Here is a 22,515-nt window from a genome sequence, read left to right on the forward strand (position 1 = left end):
TTCCCTCTCTGCCCCCTTTTTCTCTGCTACCCTTGTCTCTCCTCTGTAGAAGTGTATAGACATCCTGATAGAGAAGGAGTATCTGGAGAGAGTGGATGGAGAGAAAGACACGTACAGCTACCTGGCTTAACCCGCTCCCTTCCCTCTTATTTTTGTCTTTTTTTTTTTTATGTCCGAGTAATAAAGTGTGGTTCTTCTGACTGGCAGACGTGTGTGTGCTCAGTGGGACATATACACATGGACACACTATCTTGTTTTGATATGCAAATATGATCAGACATCCCCCCCCCCCATGGCATAGTGGGAAGTCCAACCAGAGAGCTGTGTCCATAGTTACTGCATGCAACTGCCTCCCTGCTAGCCTGGTCTCAGATTGATATCCTACGAAGCAGGTTTGAGGAGTTAGCGAGGTAACTTTGGTCAACTGAGTTCAACTCAGGATAGGCGGTCATACGAAAGTGGCTCACCTTTTAGCCAGGTACATGTATATGGCAATGAATCCTTCAGAACTACCCTGCTCTGAGGCAGGCTAACTCATTGTTAACTCCACTTACCTTGAATGAAATGACTGGGCCTTGAGTTGAGAACCAATGAAATCAGATTCCCTCATCAACCCCTACAATTCAGGAAGATGACTGATATTTGATGAATCAAATGTGTTATGTTAAAATCACATTACATATTTTAGTCATGTCAGAATGCATTTTAAACTTAACGCAATGTAACTTTTGTATGACTTAATACAAAATAAGTGTGTATATAAGACGGAGGGGGGGGGGTGATTGTGCATTGATAAGCACACCAAAGCAGGCATTAATTAAAAATAAAGACAGCCCTTCTGAAAGCATTTCACACCGCAGTCTGCTGAATTTGCAAGATACATTTTCATGCATTCTGATTTCGACACAAATTAAAATGTTAAACTGAGTCGCCCATGGATTGATTTTTGTCTCATTTGAGTTCGCCGTGCGACATGCACGCGCAGTTACAAGCCTGCTGGAGATAGCCGCAGACAAGACATTTTGACCGTTGTGTAAGGATGAAGCCTGAGCTGGTTTGTGAAGCTGGTTAGTTTTAGAAAACCCAGAGTAGATCCAGCTTGCTTCGTAGGATACTCAGGTGTAGCAGCTAACTATCGTTATCCTCCCAGACAAACATGACAACACATGCACTAGGAGGAGTTGGCTGAAGCACACAGAACTGGACCAGTACGCTACCTCCATATAGCCAGAGGAGTAGATGACTGGTTTTACCACCGGTCCGGACGAAGGAAATCAGTTGTCCGGATCAAATGGAGACGCCCCTGCAATTTAGATCTGTCGGATGGCTTTATTCAATCTGTATCGCTGAAGTTCAGCGGAGACTGCATTCACGGTAAACTACATATTGCCTCAGAAACTACCTTTTAATTTCTATCGCGTAGAGCGCTGAAGTGTTGGATCCACTGAACTAGTGCCCCACCCATAGCCTCTTCCCCCACGGGGTCTTGTAAAATCCCTGGTATGGGGTTAGGGTTTCATAGGGGATTGGACCTGTAACCCCCTGTATCATTACTGCAATGAGGAAACCATTTGTATAGTGTGGTTAATTTTACAAATGTGTGCTAAATAAAGTCAAGGTTTCTCTAGTGGTCTTGTCACTGGCTGGGTTGTTACTTACACCAAGATGTGGTGTGAATTTTCATTATAAACTGGGTGGTTTGAGCTCTGAATGCTGATTGGCTGGCAGCCGTATACACGGGTATGACAAAACATTTCTACTGCTCTAATTACGTTGGTAACCAGTTTATACTAGCAATGAGGCACGTCGGGAGTTTGTTGTATATGGCCAATATACCACGGATAAGGGCTGTCCTGCTGATTAACTCCCATATGCCACACCCCCTCGTGGCTTATTGCTTAATTATAGCACTGTAGTCTATACCGCTCGTTTAACACGACTCTGAAAAGTTGTTTGTGCAAAATTACTCATTGAAGTGGTTTTAAAATGCATATAAGGTTTTGGTTGTCAGTGGTAAAAAAAAAAAAATTGGACACCTTCATTTTCTCATTTTATTCTGGATCACTTTGAACAATACTCCCTGTAAAGACAGTAAAAATCAGCACCTTGGAAATCAGACAGTAGTGGTCCCGGCTCGACAACTGGAGGAAACGTTACACAACAGTCAATATAATTTGTATAGAGCATTTTCCCTATTCCTTGACAGAAGCACCACTGTTCTATGTAGTAGGCCTATATTTCTATGAACATTCTGTAATGTCCAATCCCACTGGATGCCAGCTGGCTCTACAACTCAGGAAGTATACATCCTAAACAGATGGGTGAGATACTTGTCCTCGAGCTGCTGTATCTGCTGGTTTTCCAGTCAGACCGATTTAGATCTGGTGTAAGCTGGGACATTGAATCAATGGATCTCCCAAGAACCAGAGTTCCCCACCCCTGTACTAACATGAGCAACAAACGACTTAAAGGAGATCGGCTCCTGACTTCCATCTAAACACAACCGTCAGTCATCTAGATCTGTCTGTAGGTCTTTACAGAGCCCTCTCAGTTGACAAAGTTACAGTTGTAAAAACAGGAGATAAATCGGAGCAGTTCGTCCCACTGCAGGTGAAGACGTGAACATTACTTAACATTATTCAAGGCTGGTTGTATTGGTTCAAGTCTGCAGTATTCACAAGCACCAGGCATCACTAGATTATAGTAGCAGTGAGGTCTTCCCGGGACTACAAACATGGAAGCTTTCATCATCATGCATTAACCAGATTGAGGATACATCTTTATCAATAAATCAACACTTAAGGGCTCTAATCAAGTGACTATTCAGTGTTCTAACGACAAGATTCAAGGCACAGCAGAAGTGGATACCTGGGGGCATTTACAAAACATCACACTGTCTTAGTTAGCACCATCTAGAATAGAGATTGTATCAAAGCATGCCTCAGGTGGTCATCAAATGTTCAAAACTTGAAAAAATTAAAGACAGAATATAGTTTAAGGAATAAACCAGAAGTCAGAGAAAGAAAAAAAAAAAAACAGGTAGTGCTGCTGGTCAACATGCATCGTACACTGTCACCTCAGATATCAGGCTAGTCTCAAAACAATGTTCGGGCGTTCAAGAGTGGGTCTGTGAGGTCTGAGACTAAGGGGTTTGGACACTGGCTAGGGGAGGGGGAAAAGTCAGTCACAGATGTTTTTAACCTGCATTTAGTCTAGCTGGTGGTCAGGGGCTAAGTAAAATATTCAACAACCACTTGTTATGGTTGAGTCAATGTGTCCATGGATTTGGATCAAGTATAAAAAGCGTAACAGAGCTAAAGAGATCCCCACAGTGGATTTATTAAGACCTGTTTATGTGTTAGTTAGCTGTAAATGGAGGAAAGACCGTTCTAGTGACCATAGCAATGAGTCCTACAGAACTCAGAACAGGAAGATTTGTTGGTAGAAAAACTATTCAAAGTGGGGGGAAAAAAAGGTCTAAACTTCCCAGAATTCTTGAAGCACCCCAGGATTCTGACAAGGAGTCGTTTGTGTTTCCTGAAGAGAAGAGCGTGCGTGCGTGTGTAAGGCCTTTGATCTAGAGGTAGAAGAGGGGATCATGGCATCTCTGATTCCCGCTCGATGCCGACGTACTTCAGAGCATCTGCTTGACTGTACCTGAGAGATAAGACAAGTTAGCTACAGACATCAAATCAACCACAAAGTGTGTGAGTATGCATACATATAAGTGTGTCAACGAGACCAAACAAGGAGCAAGTTTTAGACACCCTCCTCACGGGGTATTCAGATTGAAATGGCTGCAGACAGGCTGGTTAGTAACCCGTATATACTGACCGGTAGTCAAAGAAGAGCTCTTCTCCAGTCTGGATGGTTCTCTTAGCAAAGATCCCTATCCTGTGGTCCCCATTCACCATCATCACTGCAGAGATAGGAGTTAGCACAACACAGAGGTCTTATCAGTGAAACTCTACATCAGTAACGTCTGTTGGTCCCATCTGCCGGTGTATTAGGTTATACACAACTGGCTGGATCAGCTGACATACTATACATCTGGTGGTTTAAACAGTACCGTAGCACACCTAGTCTGATCCTAGGTGACCCAAAATCAACTAATTAAAGGGATTATGGCATTGTCTGACCTTTTGCATAGCAGTTGGGGTGGACGGAATGGTTGGCGAAACGAATCTTGTTTCCTTTCCTAGTAGCATCCACTACAAAATCTGGGGTGGAGAGAGAAAGAATTAGCTTTCCCTCCCACTTAGCTTATCAAAAACACTATTTCAATACTTTTGTATGCGTGTGTGTTACCATTGTTGAGGTTGAAGAGGAAGCTACACATGTATTTGTCGTAGACCTTCCCTCTGCGATCCGCCTCATCTTGGGAGATTATCTACAAGGAGGGGAGAGAAAAACACAACACGGAGAACAAAACAATCATTTTCCACAGGCTTGTACAGTACACACAAGTCAAACAAAACCATCACCCTGACAGACACAGGGCCAAGCCTCACCTCCCCACAGTACTCAGAGATGAACTCATTCTTCTGAACTGGCTCTTTGATGAAGATGCCCCAGCCTGCTACGTCAGACGGAGCTAGGAGCAGGTGCTGAGAGGGGGGGGGGGGGGGGGGGGAAATCACAAGAGTGAGCTACTGATATCAAGTGTGTGTCTGTGTGTGTGTCTGTGTGTGTGTGTGTGTTACCTTCTTGGCTCCCCTCTGTATGGAGCAGTTTTTACAGGAGACGTTCTTGCTGTCCCAGTGTTCAGCGGCTCCGCAGGTCAGACACAGGTCAGGGTCACACTCTCTGACCGCCAGGTAACATGGACACTGTTTAGTGTTACACTGGGCCTTACACCTGCAGCCTGGGAAACGGTTCTGACCTACCCACACACAGAGAGAGAGAGACAATTCGAGAGTGTGGACTGGTTTGCACTGTAATTATGGATCAAAATAAAATATTAAAACATTTCCTCACACTCTGAGCTGCACTGGCAGAACTTCTCACAGAAGTTCTGAGCAGTGACACAGGGACAGGAGGAGTCACAGGGCTGGCGGGGGTGGTCACATGGCTGGTAGTTATACACGTGGTTGGACGAACCATCTACAGGGGGAGGGGTCAAGCACAGGTCAGCGCTGTCACACAAAGATAAAAACTGATAAATTAATCACAATGATAAAAAAAAAAAACACATTCAATCACATTCTAAGATTGAGTGAGGCTGTAATGTCAGGAGAGTTCTAGAGACAATCGTCACCTTTCTTCAGTTGGATCTTCCTGCAGTGAGTGGCCCACAACCTAAAAAAGGAGATTGTGAGTAGTCTTTTCCGTGGAAGTTGACAACCAGAGCTTCTGACTATGTCCTGCAGTCAGCCCATTACTGCACCCTGAAGTAGTCTGTCCATATTTGGGCATGGCGTACCTGTGTTTCCTCTTCTTCTTGCGAGGGGGCGTGTCTTCGTCCTCGGCCGGAGCGCGAGCGATGATACTAGACTCCTTCACTCTGAACTCATATACCTAGAGACACACCCATTACCAGACAATATACAAAATGTCTTTCCATAAAAACCTGCCAAGTAAAGAGGAAGTCATGGGAGAGAAAGCCAGAGAAATGCATAGGTGCTGTGGTGATAAAAACAGACCTGTCTGCAGGTCTTGGTTCCTATGAGCCGTGCTATAGCGCAGTAGTTGTCGTAGTAGGTTCCGATGAGAACCCTAAAGAGTGAAGCCTCGGCTCCACTCCAATCAACAACCTGAGGGTCACACGTCAGCTTCAACTTCACTGGAGTCTGGCACCGTGAGTTACCCTCTGGATTACATAAAAGGCCATGGTTAGTGTGTGGGTGTGTGCATAGGACTGGGTATGGTGTTTGGCTGGCGCACGTGTGCATGTACCTGAACTGCTGGTGGTCTCGTCCTTCTTGTCATCATCATCATCATCGTCATCATCGTCATTATCGTCGTCTTTCCCCTCCCGCTCGCTGTCCGTGTCTTTGGTGTCGGTGGAGACTGTTGGTGTACTGGGCCGGCTGTTGCCGATGGGTCGTCCCCGGCGACGGCTCACTGGGCGTTTGGAAGGGGTCTTGGACCTCTCGGTTGCCATGCCGTCAGGATATTCCCTCACCAATCCATCCTAGACAACCACCACAAAACAACAGTCAGAACTGAAGGTGTATGAGTGTGTGTCTGAGTGTGTGTCTGAGTGTACTTGCCTGCACCAGGTACATGTAGCACTCGTCACCACAGGGTTTACTGTCCACCAGATTCTCCATGTTCTTACGCTTATAGGTGTTAGGAGTCGCATGGAAGGCTGGAGAGAGAGATACAAAGATGAGAGATGAGGGGTCATAGTGAAGTCAGAGTGTTGGTGCAGAACAGTCCAAATGTGGTGAGAGAGTGTGTGTGTCTGTGTCCGTACACTCACGGTGCAGGAAGCAGTCGTATTTGAAGCAGCGTCGGCAGAAGAGTGTGTGGAAGGAGTGTAGACTCTGTTCCCTCTGAACGGAGCGAGCATTGGGACCGTCCATGTTAGGAGTACACTCTGGAGGCAACGCACCAGGCAACTGGGGCTCTGTCAGCTCCTTGTACCTGATCTCACACACACACACACACAATTAGATCTGAGGCAGGACAGGAATATGTTCTACTGACACACACGGGCTGATACAATAATCGTATTATCGTGTAACCAACCATTATGGACAATAACTGAGCTAAACAAATGATCGTCATAATAATTTTCATAGATCAATTTTAGTAATGGGGGTATTCAACTATATTTTCAAGTAGATATAGTTTACCCAACAGCAGTTTTTCTTTTTTGTTGTTTTACATCAAGAGGGTAAAGTTTGTAATGGTTTTACGACCAGAACGGCACAGTTGAGAGAAGGATCATTTCCAAAAGCTCCAAACATTAGTTTGAGAGACAGGGTGCCATCAAAGTTGTGTTGTATTCATTAGGTATGACAAACCTCATTTGCAAATATGCATTATGTACAGTACAAGCTCAGAAATAAAAATCACAATAACCGTGTCCATTTGCATGACAATTAATTGTTACTCCAAACTCCATCATCACTGCTCTAACACACATACACTTTATATGAAACACAGAGGGGTAGTTACTTTTCTCGAAGTTCCTCTGTTGAGCCCTTATCAGGGAACATTGAGGAGATGGCTTCAAAGATCTTATCAGACGGAAACTTCTTAGAGCTGTCACTGCTACCTTGGCCTGCAAGCAGAGGACAAAGGGGTTACACACACAATGTCTACCAACAGTCACTGCGTCAGCCCACACAGGAGAGCGTAAGGAGAGATAGAAATCTGAAAGGACAAGGACCTAGGGAAGGGAACTCGGGGAGAGATCTGTGAGATAAAGGTTTAAGGGAATGGTTTTGGGATAGGGCCCATTTCTATTCTCGGTTGGATGATAGCAGTGGCTGGCTGTCTTACTGTCAGTGTTGATCAGGGGTTCCTTTCGGGGGTCCTCGGCCAGGTGGTCCTTCGCCTCACAGAGCTCCATCTTCTCAAGCTTAAACTCCTGCTCTTCTTCATCATCATCCTCATCATCGTTGTCACTGTACTGGGTCAGGGCACCCACCAGCTCCACAAAGATCTCATCGTTGATGAAGCCGCACTCTGGGAAACACAGACAGTCATTTAACAAGAACACACACAACACATCCAAAAACACAAGACTTGATAATATCAAATATTTGTGTGTGCGCAAGCGTGCACGCACGTGCATGTCTTACCCCTGTCTCCGTGAACTTTGCCATCATAGTTCTTGATGAGTTCTTCTATGAAGGTTCCGTCTTGGTCCAGAATCTCGTCTCCCATGTAAGGGATGTTGTGGAGAACCGTTTCGTCTTCTACCTACAAGGCAGACCAGGTGTGTCAGGACAACTCCATTATAGTCTGTGACGTCACTATCATCAAGTCGGTACTAGACTACGGCATCGGGTTGGATAACTGTGGTTCTAGTGCATGTGTCAGAACAAGCTTAGTATTGCGTGTTTACAATGAAGTTCTGCTGTAGCAGTGTGTGCGTGTTTACCATGAAGTTCTGCTGTAGCAGTGTGTTTACCATGAAGTTCTGTTGTAGCAGTGTGTTTACCATGAAGTTCTGCTGTAGCAGTGTGTTTACCATGAAGTTTTGCTGTAGCAGTGTGTTTACCATGAAGTTCTGCTGTAGCAGTGTGTTTACCATGAAGTTCTGCTGTAGCAGTGTGTTTACCATGAAGTTCTGTTGTAGCAGTGTGTTTACCATGAAGTTCTGTTGTAGCAGTGTGTTTACCATGAAGTTGTGCTGTATCAGTGTGTGCGTGTTTACCATGAAGTTCTGCTGTAGCGGAGACCAGGAGTACATGACAGGGACAGAGGCTACAGCGTTGAGCGTCTTCAGAGGTATCACCTGTTTGGAGAACTCAGAGAAACCACTGTCCACTGTGCACTGTAGGAGACAAGACCACACACACTAGAGGACTCAGACAAGCCTCCACTGGAAAGTGAAGTGTAAAAAGTCCTAAATGGTGAAAAACAGTAAACTGGTAACGTAGATTTTCAATATCTCTGTGTTGTTTGTGAAACATGCGCTGACCTCTCTGGTCCCTCGTAAGGAGCTAACCGATGTCATGATGTGAACGGGCTGGATCCTTCTGGTCTTCCACTCAGCGTTCAGGATGTCTGTCCGCTCCAGGATCCTCTGACGGTTAGAGTTAAACATACTCTGGGGGGAGAGACACTGTCAGAAACCTGTGTGTGTGTGTGTGTGAGATATATCTGTTTGTGTATATGTACCTTGACCTCATCAGCCCGTCTGAAACGTTTGAGTTGGCGTAGCCTCATGTACTCAGACTTCACCCTTCTCCTCCAACACACTGGTCCCTTCTCAGACCGCTTCCCTGTCAGCACCATGGTCAACCTGGAACACACACACACACACAGCTTTAGAACCATGCACAGTACAAGAGTAAAGAGCTATGGTTCTGGACTAACGGCTAAGAGTTGACATGAAAACACACAACTGAGCTTTGGACCCCATAGCTGGTCATGGAACATGTTGATAAGGGTGCATGCACAGTCTCTTCAGAGTCAACGGCTGTTTCAGTTTCAATTCCCACCTCTACTCCCTTTCTACAGCTGCACTGAGACAGTCATGCAAGGCCAGTTCATAGTCATGCAAATAAGGGGAAACACCCCCAAACTAATTTCTGGTTGCATGTTTCAAATTCATTGTCCATTTACTTGGGGTAAAACATAAATCACAAATCAGTCTTTGCTGGCTTCCAGTACACATGCTCAGTCCCAACTAAACACAGTATTGAAGCCTCCATAATAACATCCGCGTCTCTCTGCTCGATAAGGCCTGGAGAAACGAATGCTGGAGAGGGCCCTAGTTCGAAGTCATTGGCAACAGAAATCAAATTAGAGTTGTGCGTCTGCTACGTGACTGCTGTCTAGAATAGGATGAACTTTAATGTCCCTAAGGGGAAATTGTCTTACCAACAGAGTACTGCTGTATACAAAATAGACACTGTACAGTACACACTCAGGTTTTTTTCTGCATAGTGTTTTTTCCAGCCTCCTATGTCCAAACAGTACAATTGTATGTATGTATGTATGTATGTATATATATTTTATAATTTGGGGGATGGAAAAATGTTTTTGTGTCAAATTAAAATGACTAAAACCAGATAATCGCAATTGTAAAAGAGAACTTGTTCTCAACTTGCATACCTAGTTAAATAAAGGTTAAATACAAAATTAAATAAAAATGTAAAAAATAAAGTACGTAGAAAAGATAATGGACCTATATATTTTTTATAAGATCATCTTTGAGAATGAACTATCACCAAAATAAACACTAGTCAGTCAAATTCCCCAAATGATGCATTCAGAAGTATTTTTGTCATGGCATGGGGCACCCATTGATTTGTTATGTTTGAGTCACTCAGATAGCAGAAGCCATGGTGAAATGTGTAGAATTTAAGGAAATCAACTTTGAAATGGCAACATGTATCTCAGCCCCATGACACGAAATTAGCTTTAAAAGCTTTTTCCTCTGAGCAAAATGTGTAGAATTGCAGGACATGAGCTTAAAAACTGCTACATTTTGTCACTGTGGCCAACAGGAGGGCCTCTAACATTTTAAGTCAGTGACTGCACCATTGGCCAAGCCCATGGTCCCACCCCCACCACCATTTTCACCCAGAAAAACCCGGCAGACTAAACATAATAAATACATTGCATTGTCTGTGATTGGTCAAAACAACTTACTGATCACATACTGCTAGAAAGAACACTGCCTATAGCTCTGACTAGAGGAACTAGAATGTATCCCTTTCTTAATCTGCACTGATATTGTGCATCTGTCCTGCCTGGGTGGGTCTAACCCAATGGATCCCCTACCTTCAGGAAATACAGTATCCTGTGCTGCCATGAAAATATGTTATCTTATCACACCAGTCACCACACTGGATGCTCATGTTTAGGGCTTTGCCACGCATAGAGGAAAGGAGTAAGGCTTACTGTAGAATTACACATTACTGAAAACTATTTGTCAAATGTTTGTGTTCAACAGTTCAATACAAACATGTTCATATGTTAGATTGAAGGGCTCAATACTCAAAGATCGAGGGGACAATTAGCAGTATTATAATTAAAAGGTAATGGAGAACAATAGTAAATGAGTCTCTTTTTGTAGGCACTAACTCCTCCATGGTTCGTTGAACAAAGTCTTTCAGATATTTTTTTTAAACAAGGTTTTTGGATAAACGCCCAAAATACAGCCTGTGTCTGTGGTAAACACAGGTTAGGAGATCTTATACGTTTTGTTCTATGAGACAATCTTTATCAGCTAACATCACTGTGATTTTTGAAGCATTTATGTAATACTTAAAAATATATATATAACGCAAATAAAGACTTTATAAAGGTAATGTTAACTGATTGATATTACCATTATAGAACTAAACGTATAAGATCTCATAAGCCTGTGTTAATGTCAGACCTTATTATCGGCGTTTATTCAAAAACCCTATTCCTTCCTCATAGAAATGTCTAAACGAACCAGAGGTAAATCATTTCCGGTTTTTAGGACTACAAGCTGGCGAGTTCTATTCTGTTCTAGACTAGTGCCATATTACTGGTATGTAGTGGCAAGTGGCTGAATAGCGTCCCTATTGGAAATATGAAGAACACCAAGTACATCAGAGAAGGCTTTCACTTCGCTCTCAACTGCCTCGAGTGACACACATTGGAGCCTAATTCTGTCATTGTTGTCATGTCAAATGTGACTAATATTTTTATAGAATTGTAGCGAACACTAGCTAGCGGTTCTCGAGGTAGCTAACATCTAAATTGGGAAATGTGCATGATACTAGCTAAATGTCCATTTCAAACCATCCTGACAAATAATTCGATTTAGCTAGCTAACTAATGTTAAAAGGATTAATGACACCGCTACACAGTTCAATAAAGTTCAATTTTGGGAGTAAACGTGTAAACCTGGTACGATTTGAAGTGAAGAAAGGAAAACCCTTCCGCGCCTCCACCGCAGACAAACACTCCAGTTAATTTGCAAAGTGAAGTAACGTTACACAACTGTCATCTTGCCACATTCATTGGCTGGCTAACTTATTGGCATAATTTACAAAGATAACTTCCAGATCAAACAAGTGAATAAATGTATCAATTCTAACATTAACCTTCCATACCTGGCTAGCCGGTTAGCTAGCAAGCTAACTAGCGACAGAGATAGCTAGCTAACGTTACATATGTGGCTATTATTTGTTTTTTCAGAGGAAAGAAGAATTGTATATTTTGACAGCATTTCCTACCTGCAGAGGGGGGTCAGTCCTCATTCAATGAAGTGACTCGGGATCTATCCGATACGCACCAAGCGAGAATCTTTCGTTGATCGGGATTGGATTACTAACGTTACTATGTTTTGTTGGCTAGCTCGTTAGCACCGAGAGAAAGGGGGAGTCGATTCACCTCGCGCGTCCTCTAGCTAGCGACCACCGGCTTGCTACGCTTCTTTCTGGTATGTACTTCCCAATGGAAATAACACGGATAGTTTGATGCGGAATTAACGTCTTGTAAAATATTATGTTTTACTGAACAGTTTCTCAATTTCTATATTTCCGCCTCAGCAACTATTCAAACGTCTCTCTCCGTCTCTTTCACTCACATTCGCCGCCCACTCGGGCCACTGCAGCTTCAACGAGCGCCAAACATACGGGCCAATCACCGCCGCCGATATTCAAGATTCTCACTACGGTGCATTGCGATTGGTCGGATTGTATCAGGGAGCTGGCCAATGATAGGCCGCGCTACAACGGGGCCCCGGAATGGGGGACATGTGGAGAAGTTTCCTTTGTTCTCTTGGTTATCAACGATACAAATGCCTAGCAAAGATGTAGATGCGAATTGTTTACTCTATTACCTGGTGCCACATGTATGTGCAACTATTTACAATTACGACTCCTCATCATGGTAATATCATATTTAATAATCCATGAGAAAATGTGTAATGTACAATTTCAGTAGATATGAGTAAATATTGGTAGCAAAGCCGTTTAGTACAAAGCAATGTACTTAACGGCGGATGTGTTTTATATTGTAGAAAACAGTGTATAACGTAAATATCTGCTTTATTTTTATTCTGGTCATGGCATGTAACCTTGTTATGGTCGGGTATAGCCTCAACAGTCTAAAGTCGCTTTCTCTCATCTCATTTTCTCTATATGCACTGACAGCAAAGAGCTAGGGAGGATAATTGCTTACTTATTGCGTTAGCTTCCCTCTCCTCCTTCTCAAAACTCATTGAAGGAGAAGTGGCTCTCATCTAATAGATTTTGGGAAGGAGAGAGGACGCGAGGAGTAAGCAATTATTCTCCCTAGCTCTTTCCTGAGTATTCAATTGACATCTTACCCATGACAGTAAAAACTAATTCTTATTCATCCTCTTGTACATACTTTACAGCTAGGCTGTGTTTACAGACTTGTAATCATGTAGGGAGGTCGACAAGGAGAGGGAGCCACTTTAGATTATTGAGAAGGAGCCCTCCTCTCCGCTAGGGTTATCCAGTTTACTAAGTCCCGCCCTTCTCATACGCTCATTGGTAGATGGCCCGGGATACGAATCGGCCTCGTTCAGAACAGTTCGGTTTGCTCATACAGTAATAGCAAAGATTTTTATAACGAAACCAAGATTGACAAAAACCCGTCGTTTCAAATGGGAACGAATGAGTCAGAACTAGCAAGGAGGTGGGCAGAGCCAAGCACGAGTTAGCGAGATCCTATGGGCTTATATTTCCGTTAGGGAACGCCTAGTTTGAAGTGCGCGTGTCCATTTTATAAACATGTATTTAACCTTTATTTAACTGTGAAGTGCGTGTGTGCATGAACTAAATTCGCATTTGCACTCCTAAACAATGCACTTTTTAAAAAACTTTAGCAAAATGTAAAGTCTACAAAATTTTGTCCACTCTGTTCATAGCATATTTTAGTTTTGGGAACAGAACTGTATTGAGATCAATTGTTTCATTGATTAGAAAATAAGCAGAAAATCGGCCAAAATCCATCTCACTGCATCTTCTCCCACTGCCGGCCATGTAACGTACTTACGTTTAAAAAAAAATAATAGTTTAGTGTACCACTTAAGTCGTTTTTTGGGGTGTCTGTACTTTACTATTTATATTTTTCTCTGCTTTTACTTCACCAAAATCCATAAAGAAAAGGATGGACTTTTTACCCCATACATTTTCCCTGACATCCAAAAGTACTAGTTACAATTTGAATGCTTAGCAGTGCAGGAAAAATATCAAATTCACACACTTATCAAGATACTCACTAAACATGAATGCTTCCTTTGTAAATTATGTCTGAATGTTGGAGTTGCCACTAGCTGTCAAAAAAAAGTTATAAAAAAGGAAATTGTGCCATCTGGTTTGCTAAATATAAGGACTTTGATGTATAGCATTTACTTTGTACTTTTACTCAAGTATGACAATTGAGTACTTTTTCCACAACTGTACTTAAGTACATTTAAAATCTTATACTTTTAGACTTTTACTCAAGTAGTATTTTACTGGGTTACTCTTTTTATATTAAGGTATTTTTACTTTTACTCAAGTATGACACCACTTCCCACTGCCTGACACTTGGCTTTGGAAACGCCAAGCGGATGCTTCACATTTATACATCCAGTGAAATATTTTCAATGAACAGAAATATCTGTCTCATTGTTCTATCTGTGGTAGTATTGTCTACAGTATGCACAGAATATTCAATATTTTCATTTTACAAACCACATCTCATGTGTTCTATAGCCCTCAAATTCAACTCTGAACCTCAAAGCCAGTTCCACTGCTTTTTTTCAGTGTTCCCCTCAAGGTTATTATAGTAAACTAGAACAGAAACTAAAACTAATGATGAATGATTAGCATGAGGTTGTAAGTAACATGAACATTTTCCAGAACATGGACATATCTGATATTGGCAGAAAGCTTAAATTCTTGTTAATCTAACTGCACTGTCCAATTAAAAGTAGCTATTACAGTAAAGTAGCTATTGTTTGCGGAGAGTGCACAGTTTTGAACTTAAAGTTTTTAATAAACAAATTAGGCACATTTGGGCAGTCTTGATACAAATAATGTAACAGAAATGCCCTAGGACCATGCCCCAGGACTACCTGACATGATGACTCCTTGCTGTCCCCAGTCTACCTGGCCATGCTGCTGCTCCAGTTTCAACCTCCACCTGACTGTGCTGCTGCACTAGTTTCAACTGTTCTGCCTTATTATTATTCGACCATGCTGGTCATTTATGAACATTGAACATCTTGACCATGTTCTGTTATAATCTCCACCCGGCACAGCCAGAAGAGGACTGGCCACCCCACATAGCCTGGTTCCTCTCTAGGTTTCTTCTAAATTGCACCTGGGTTGGAATAATACATTATGGCCTTTCTTTGTATTATCTTTTACCAGATCTAATGTGTTATATTTTCCTACATTCTTTTCACATTTCCACAAGTGTTTCCTTTCAAATGGTATCAAGAATATGCATATCCTTGCTTCAGGGCCTGAGCTACAGGCAGTTAGATTTGGGCACATCATTATAGGCGAATATTGAAAAAAGGGTCCGATCCTTTAGAGTTTTTTTAAGATAGACTTTATAATTGAAAGGTAGACCTGGCTAGATGATGTTGCCACAAGCAGCACCCAGATACTGGGAGCGTTTGAGTAGTAAGGCAAAAGCAACCGACTAGACGATCGTCGGGGAGTGGTTTTCCAAAAGCAAGGCTCAGATCAACATGGCATTAGGCAGGTTTCAATTGACACCGGTTTATTCTACAAAAGCAATTTCGCAAAAAAAAACATTGCGACTTGTGTAATGGAAACGGCAGATATAGGAAACATTTTCTAAAGACAGACATTTTATGAGTTCGACAGGTAGATTTTTTTATTTCTTTATTGCAACAAATGATGGAGACTGTGTTTTTCAGGTAAATTATGATTGCCGAATACGTAACTATAAGCTCCACTCCACATTTAATTCAAAATGCCTACAGCTTGCAAAATAAATATAAATTACTATAAAAATACTGTTTCTACTTTTGCTGCTTTTGCTGCTACAACAGCCTCCACTCTTCTGGGGAGGCTTTACACTAGATGTTGGAACATTGCTGCAGGAATTTGCTTCCATTCAACCACAAGCATTAGTGAGGTCGGCCACTGATGTTGGGTGATTAGGCCTGGCTCACAGTTGGAGTTCCAATTCATCCCAAAGATGTTCGATGGGGTTGAGGTCAGGGGTTTGTGCAAGGCCAGTCCAGTTATTCCACACTGATCTCAACAAACCATTTCTGTATGGACCTCGTTGTGCATTGGGGCATTGTAATGCTGAAACAGGAAAGGGCTTTTCCCAAACTGTTGCCACAAAGTTGGAATCACAGAATCGTCTAGAATGTCAGTGTATGCTGTAGCGTTAATATTTTCCTTCACTGGAACTAAGGGGCCTAGCCCGAACCATGAAAAACAGCCCCAGACTATTTTTCGTCCTCCACCAAGCTTTGCAGTTGGCACTATGCATTCGGGCAGGTAGCTTTCTCCTGGCATCTGCCAAACCCAGACTGACAGATGTTGAAACGTGATTCACCACTTCAGAGAATGCTTTTCCACTGCTCCAGAGTCCAATGGCGGCGAGCTTTACACCATACATCGTTGTGCATGGGAGACGATGCTTGGCATTGCGCATGGTGATCTTAGGCTTGTGCGCGGCTACTTGGCCATGGAAACCCATTTCATGAAGCTCCTGACGAACGGAGAGTTTGCTTCCAGAGGTAGTTTGGAACTCGGTCGTGACTCGGTCGTAATCTGATTACATTCAGGGCTCCCGAGTGGTGCAGTGGTCTAAGGCACTGCATCTCAGTGCTAGAGGTGTCACTACAGACCCTGGTTTGATTCCAGGCTGAATCACAATCGGACGTGATTGGGAGTCCCATAGGGCGGCGCACAATTGGCCCAGCTTCGTCTGGGTTAGGGTTTGGCCGTGGTAGGCCGTCAATGTAAATAATAATTTTTTTCTTAACTGACTTGCCTAGTTAAATAAAAATCCAAAATACTTTTAGATGACTTTCCCCTTAAGAAGAATTAGAAAAATACCAACATTTATGTTACCAATTGAACAAAATCTATTGCAGGATAAATCAATATTAAAGTTTACATAGCTAGCCATATATGGATGTTACATTTTACTTTATGGGTTGGTTAAGATGGCTTCTTTTAATCCATCGCTTTCTACTACATATAATAATACAATCAAATTGTATCTTTATATTAAAAAACAAAGTCTATCAGAATTACAGTCATTGCAATAAATGTTATACCCCTTGATCTTCAAGAATAGGATTTGTAGATATGGAAGTACAGATTAGCCAAATTGTTTAACCTGAGCATAACTCCAAAAACGAAGGACATATTAGCCAGCCCTACTGTGTTGTTTATGATTTTGTTGTCATGGAGGACGGATTGGGCTCATTGATTTGTGTTTAAAAATAAATGCTGAGCTCATGTAATGTCATGCTTTCAGCACTACCGAAAAGTGCTTTTGACGTGTGAAAAATGAATGCCGTATGCTGCATTTGCTATAGGTTTATTGTTTACCTTTTTGTTGGTGACCCTTTATATCTTGATAATATGCAGCTGTTATGAGTGCAAATCCACAGATGAAACAATAACAACCCCCCCCCCCCCCCCCCCCCCGACTCTGTTTTGGTTAAAAGCTGAGGGATGGGCCTGGAGAAATGTAACCACTCTCAGATTAATAGACAGAGCTAAGGATATACACTGCTCAAAAAAATAAAGGGAACACTAAAATGACACATCCTAGATCTGAATGAATTAAATATTCTTATTAAATACTTTTTTCTTTACATAGTTGAATGTCCTGACAACAAAATCACACAAAAATGATCAATGGAAATGAAATTTATCAACCCATGGAGGTCTGAATTTGGAGTCACACTCAAAATTAAAGTGGAAAACCACACTACAGGCTGATCCAACTTTGATGTAATGTTCTTAAAACAAGTCCAAATTAGGCTCAGTAGTGTGTGTGGCCTCCACGTGCCTGTATGATCTCCCTACAACGCCTGGGCATGCTCCTGATGAGGTGACAAATGGTCTCCTGAGGGATCTCCTCCCAGACCTGGACTAAAGCATCCGCCAACTCCTGGACAGTCTGTGGTGCAACGTGGCGTTGGTGGATGGAGCGAGACATGATGTCCCAGATGTGCTCAATTGGATTCAGGTCTGGGGAACGGGCGGGCCAGTCCATAGCATCAATGCCTTCCTCTTGCAGGAACTGCTGACACACTCCAGCCACATGAGGTCTAGCATTGTCTTGCATTAAGAGGAACCCAGGGCCAACTGCACCAGCATATGGTCTCACAAGGGGTCTGAGGATCTCATCTCGGTACCTAATGGCAGTCAGGCTACCTCTGGCGAGCACATGGAGGTGCTCTGTGCGGCCCCCCAAAGAAATGCCACACCATGACTGAACCTCCGCCAAACCGTTCATGCTGGAGGATGTTGCAGGCAGCAGAACGTTCTCCACGGCGTCTCCAGACTCTGTCACGTCGGTCACATGTGCTCAGTGTGAACCTGCTTTCATCTGTGAAGAGCACAGGGCGCCAGCCGCGAATTTGCCAATCTTGGTGTTCTCTGGCAAATGCCAAACGTCCTGCACGGTGTTGGGCTGTAAGCACAACCCCCACCTGTAGACGTCCCGCCCTCATACCACCCTAATGGAGTCTGTTTCTGACCGTTTGAGCAGACACATGCACATTTCTGGCCTGCTGGAGGTCATTTTGCAGGGCTCTGGCAGTGCTCCTCCTTGCACAAAGGCGGAGGTAGCGGTCCTGCTGCTGGGTTGTTGCCCTCCTACGGTCTCCTCCACGTCACCTGATGTACTGGCCTGTCTCCTGGTAGCACCTCCATGCTCTGGACACTACGCTGACAGACACAGCAAACCTTCTTGCCACAGCTCGCATTGATGTGCCCTCCTGGATGAGCTGCACTACCACTAGAGTGCTACCACTAGAGTGAAAGCACCGCCAGCATTCAAAAGTGACCAAAACATCAGCCAGGAAGCATAGGAACTGAGAAGTGGTCTGTGGTCACCACCTGCAGAAAAACTCCTTTATTGGGGGTGTCTTGCTAATTGCCTATAATTTCCACCTGTTGTCTATTCCATTTGCACAACAGCATATGAAATTTATTGTCAATCAGTGTTGCTTCCTAAGTGGACAGTTTGATTTCACAGAAGTGTGATTGACTTGGTGTTACATTGTGTTGTTTGAGCAGTGTCCAGTTGAAGTTTACATACACATTAACCAAATACATTTAAACTCAGTTTTTCACAATTCCTGACATTTAATCATTGTAAAAATTCCCTGTCTTAGGTCAGTTAGGATCACCACTTTATTTTAAGAATGTGAAATGTCAGAATAATAGTAGAGATAATGATTTATTTCAGATTTAATTTCTTTCATCACATTCCTAGTGGGTCAGAGGTTTACATCCACTCGACTAGTATTTGGTAGCACTGCCTTTAAATTATTTAACTTGAGTCAAACGTTTCGGGTAGCCTTTCACAAGCTTCCCACAAAAAGTTGGGTGAATTTTGTCCCATTTCTCCTGACAGAGCTGGTGTAACTGAGTCAGGTTTGTAGGCCTCCTTCCTCGCACACACTTTTTCAGTTCTGCCCACACATTTTCTATAGGATTGAGGTCAGGGCTTTGTGATGGCCACTCCAATACCTTGACTTTGTTGTCCTTAAGCCATTTTGCTGCAACTCTGGAAGTATGCTTGGGGTCGTTGTCCATTTGGAAGACCCATTTGCGACCAAGCATTAACTTCCTGACTGATGTCTTGAGATGTTGCTTCAATATATCCACATTATTTTCCTTCCACATGATGCCACCTATTTTGTGAAGTGCACCAGTCCCTCCTGCAGCAATGCACCCCCACAACATGATTCTGCCACCCCCGTGCTTCACGGTTGGGATGGTGTTCTTCGGCTTGCAAGCTTCTCCCTTTTTCCTCCAAACAAAACAATAATCATTATGGCCAAAAAGTTATATTTTTGTTTCATCAGACTAGAGGACATTTCTTCAAAAAGTACGATCTTCGTCCCCATGTGCAGTTGCAAACCGTAGTTTTTTTTATGGTGGTTTTGGAGCAGAGGCTTCTTCCTTGCTGAGTGCCCTTTCAGGTTATGTCAATATAGGACTCGTTTTACTGTGGATATAGTTAGTTTTGTACCCGTTTCCTCCAGCATCTTCACATGGTCCTTAGCTGTTTTTCTGGGATTGATTTGCACTTTTCGCACTAAAGTACGTTCATCTATAGGAGACAGAACGCGTCTCCTTCCTGAGTGGTATGACGGCTGCGTGGTCCCATGGTGTCTATACTTGCGTACTATTGTTTGTACAGATGAATGTGGTACCTTCAGGCGTTTGGAAATTGCTCCCAAGGATGAACCAGACTTGTGGAGGTCCACAATGTTTTTCCTGAGGTCTTGGCCTATTTATTTTGATTTTCCCATGATGTCAAGCAAAGAGGCACTGTGTTTGAAGGTAGGCCTTGAAATACAGTGGGGCAAAAAAGTTAGTCAGCCACCAATTGTGCAAGTTCTCCCACTTAAAAAGATGAGAGAGGCCTGTAATTTCATCATAGGTACACTTCAACTATGACAGACAAAATGAGAAAAGAAATCCAGAAAATCACATTGTAGGATTTTTAATGAATTTATTTGCAAATTATGGTGGAAAATAAGTATTTGGTCAATAACAAAAGTTTATCTCAATACTTTGTTATATACCCTTTGTTGGCAATGACAGAGGTCAAACGTTTTCTGTAAGTCTTCACAAGGTTTTCACACACTGTTGCTGGTATTTTGGCCCATTCCTCCATGCAGATCTCCTCTAGAGCAGTGATGTTTTGGGGCTGTTGCTGGGCAACACAGACTTTCAACTCCCTCCAAAGATTGGGATCTGGAGACTGGCTAGGCCACTCCAGGACCTTGAAATGCTTCTTACGAAGCCACTCCTTCGTTGCCCGGGCGGTGTGTTTGGGATCATTGTCATGCTGAAAGACCCAGCCACGTTTCATCTTCAATGCCCTTGCTGATGGAAGAAGGTTTTCACTCAAAATCTCACAATACATGGCCCCATCCATTCATTCTTTCATTGATGTTTCCACCCCCATGCTTCAGAGTAGGTATGGTGTTCTTTGGATGCAACTCAGCATTCTTTGTCCTCCAAACACGACGAGTTGAGTTTTTACCAAAATGTTCTATTTTGGTTTCATCTGACCATATGACATTCTCCCAATCTTCTTGTGGATCATCCAAATGCTCTCTAGCAAACTTCAGACGGGCCTGGACATGTACTGGCTTAAGCAGGGGGACACGTCTGGCACTGCAGGATTTGAGTCCCTGGTGGTGTAGTGTGTTACTGATGGTAGGCTTTGTTACTTTGGTCCCAGCTCGCTGCAGGTCATTCACTAGGTCCCCCCGTGTGGTTCTGGGATTTTTGCTCACCGTTCTTGTGATCATTTTGACCCCACGGGGTGAGATCTTGCGTGGAGCCCCAGATCGAGGGAGATTATCAGTGGTCTTGTATGTCTTCCATTTCCTAATAATTGCTCCCACAGTTGATTTCTTCATACCAAGCTGCTTACCTATTGTAGATTCAGTCTTCCCAGCCTGGTGCAGGTCTACAATTTTGTTTCTGTTGTCCTTTGACAGCTCTTTGGTCTTGGCCATAGTGGAGTTTGGAGTGTGACTGTTTGAGGTTGTGGACAGGTGTATTTTATACTGTTAATAAGTTCAAACAGGTGCCATTAATACAGGTAACGAGTGGAGGACAGAGGAGCCTCTTAAAGAAGTTACAGGTCTGTGCGAGATTAGAGGTGACCAAATACTTATTTTCCACCATAATTTGCAAATTAATTAATAAAAAATCCTACAATGTCATTTTCTGGATTTTTTTTCTCTCATTTTGTCTGTCATAGTTGAAGTGTACCTATGATTAAAAAAATTACAGGCCTCTCTCATCTTTTTAAGTGGGAGAACTTGCACAATTGGTGGCTGACTAAATACTTTTTTGCCCCACTGTACACCCACAGGTACACCTCCAATTGACTCAAATTATCAATTAACCTATCACGCTTCCTTACTCAAGAAAACAAAAAAAAGAGACCATGTTTGTATGCGGCGTTATTAACTCATTTATTTTTTACATTGTTCGCAAACATTTCCGATATGTGACACGTATTAATGCCAAAATAACAAGCAAAACAGGCAAGCCCCCCCAAAATATATATTTATGTTTTTGCAAAAAATGTGGGGCTCTGCCTTTCTCAATGTCATTGAAAAAACAAGTCAGATGTTTTTTCCTCACATGCGTTCCGAATTTGAAAGTAATCCTCGAAGTAATCTTGTTCTTTGAAAGTATCTAATCTGATTACAATAGTTTTGCTAGTAACGTAACAGATCAATTTTTTTGTCATCCCTTACATGTAACAGATTACATGTAATTTATGGTCGGGGATTAACGGATTACATGACCCTCCCGCATTTTCCATTAGGTAACAATGTAAATTTCAACGACTCCCTAAAGGAAACATGAGTGTTGCCATTCATCACACATACTCACAATCTGAAACCATGTGTGGACATCGTACAATCAGTGAGAACCTCATCACTTGAATATATAGCTACTGTACACCGTGCAAATTGGTTGTTTGTCATGTCTTTGGTCACATTCGTGTGGGTCAAACAAATTGGTTGACAAGAGAGCCTCACGCAATGCAGGAAATCCCTGCAGGATGAGCAACTGTAGACAACTGCAGTCAAAACGTCATCTTTGATCACAATTTTTGTAAGGTTAATGCAGTTGACATGTAGGTCCAAGTTGGACAATTTTATCCCCAAAATAG

General features: G+C 42.8%; 2 protein-coding genes across 4 annotated transcripts in view; one reads left to right on the forward strand and one right to left on the reverse strand.

Annotated features, from left to right (window-relative positions):
• The window catches only part of cul1b (cullin 1b), a 16,320-nt gene extending 13,292 nt beyond the window's left edge, over positions 1-3,028 (forward strand). The window contains exon 22 of the mRNA XM_020509009.2: positions 50-3,028. Coding sequence (XP_020364598.1) covers positions 50-130 — 81 coding nt within the window. The 3' untranslated portion in view covers positions 131-3,028. The remainder of the gene's footprint in view (positions 1-49) is intronic.
• Positions 2,034-12,247, reverse strand: ezh2 (enhancer of zeste 2 polycomb repressive complex 2 subunit). 3 transcript variants are annotated; one of them, XM_020509008.2, is made up of 20 exons: positions 11,841-12,247; positions 8,800-8,923; positions 8,600-8,728; positions 8,333-8,452; positions 7,755-7,875; positions 7,453-7,638; positions 7,126-7,231; positions 6,425-6,588; positions 6,213-6,310; positions 5,896-6,133; positions 5,643-5,809; positions 5,423-5,517; positions 5,258-5,298; positions 4,978-5,103; positions 4,704-4,882; positions 4,512-4,607; positions 4,309-4,390; positions 4,140-4,220; positions 3,835-3,919; positions 2,034-3,657 (listed from the first exon to the last, which is right to left on the reverse strand). In XM_020509008.2, the coding sequence occupies exons 2-20, from the start codon at positions 8,914-8,916 to the stop codon at positions 3,597-3,599; spliced, it is 2,292 nt and encodes a 763-aa protein (XP_020364597.2). In that variant the 5' UTR covers positions 8,917-8,923; positions 11,841-12,247; the 3' UTR covers positions 2,034-3,596. The 3 variants fall into 3 exon arrangements, with proteins under 3 accessions (XP_020364597.2, XP_020364596.2, XP_031652411.1); XM_020509007.2 differs by having other exon boundaries at positions 6,419-6,588; positions 11,841-12,220; XM_031796551.1 differs by lacking the exons at positions 8,333-8,452; positions 8,600-8,728; positions 8,800-8,923; positions 11,841-12,247 and adding an exon at positions 8,267-8,270 and having other exon boundaries at positions 6,419-6,588.
• Between the last annotated feature and the right edge of the window lie 10,268 nt (positions 12,248-22,515).

This window comes from Oncorhynchus kisutch, linkage group LG18 (genome assembly GCF_002021735.2).
Source record: "Oncorhynchus kisutch isolate 150728-3 linkage group LG18, Okis_V2, whole genome shotgun sequence".
NCBI classification, from domain to species: domain Eukaryota; kingdom Metazoa; phylum Chordata; class Actinopteri; order Salmoniformes; family Salmonidae; genus Oncorhynchus; species Oncorhynchus kisutch.

Bases quoted from the DNA above. Each gene is read 5' to 3' on its own strand.
- ezh2 (XM_020509007.2), bottom strand. From the start codon at position 8,916: ATGGTGCTGACAGGGAAGCGGTCTGAGAAGGGACCAGTGTGTTGGAGG. The intron at 7,232-7,452 runs GTAAGACAGCCA...CTCTGCTTGCAG, and splicing joins ACCCCTGATCAACACTGACA to GCCAAGGTAGCAGTGACAGC. The intron at 5,299-5,422 runs GTACGCCATGCC...CTCCTTTTTTAG, and splicing joins AAGAAGAAGAGGAAACACAG to GTTGTGGGCCACTCACTGCA.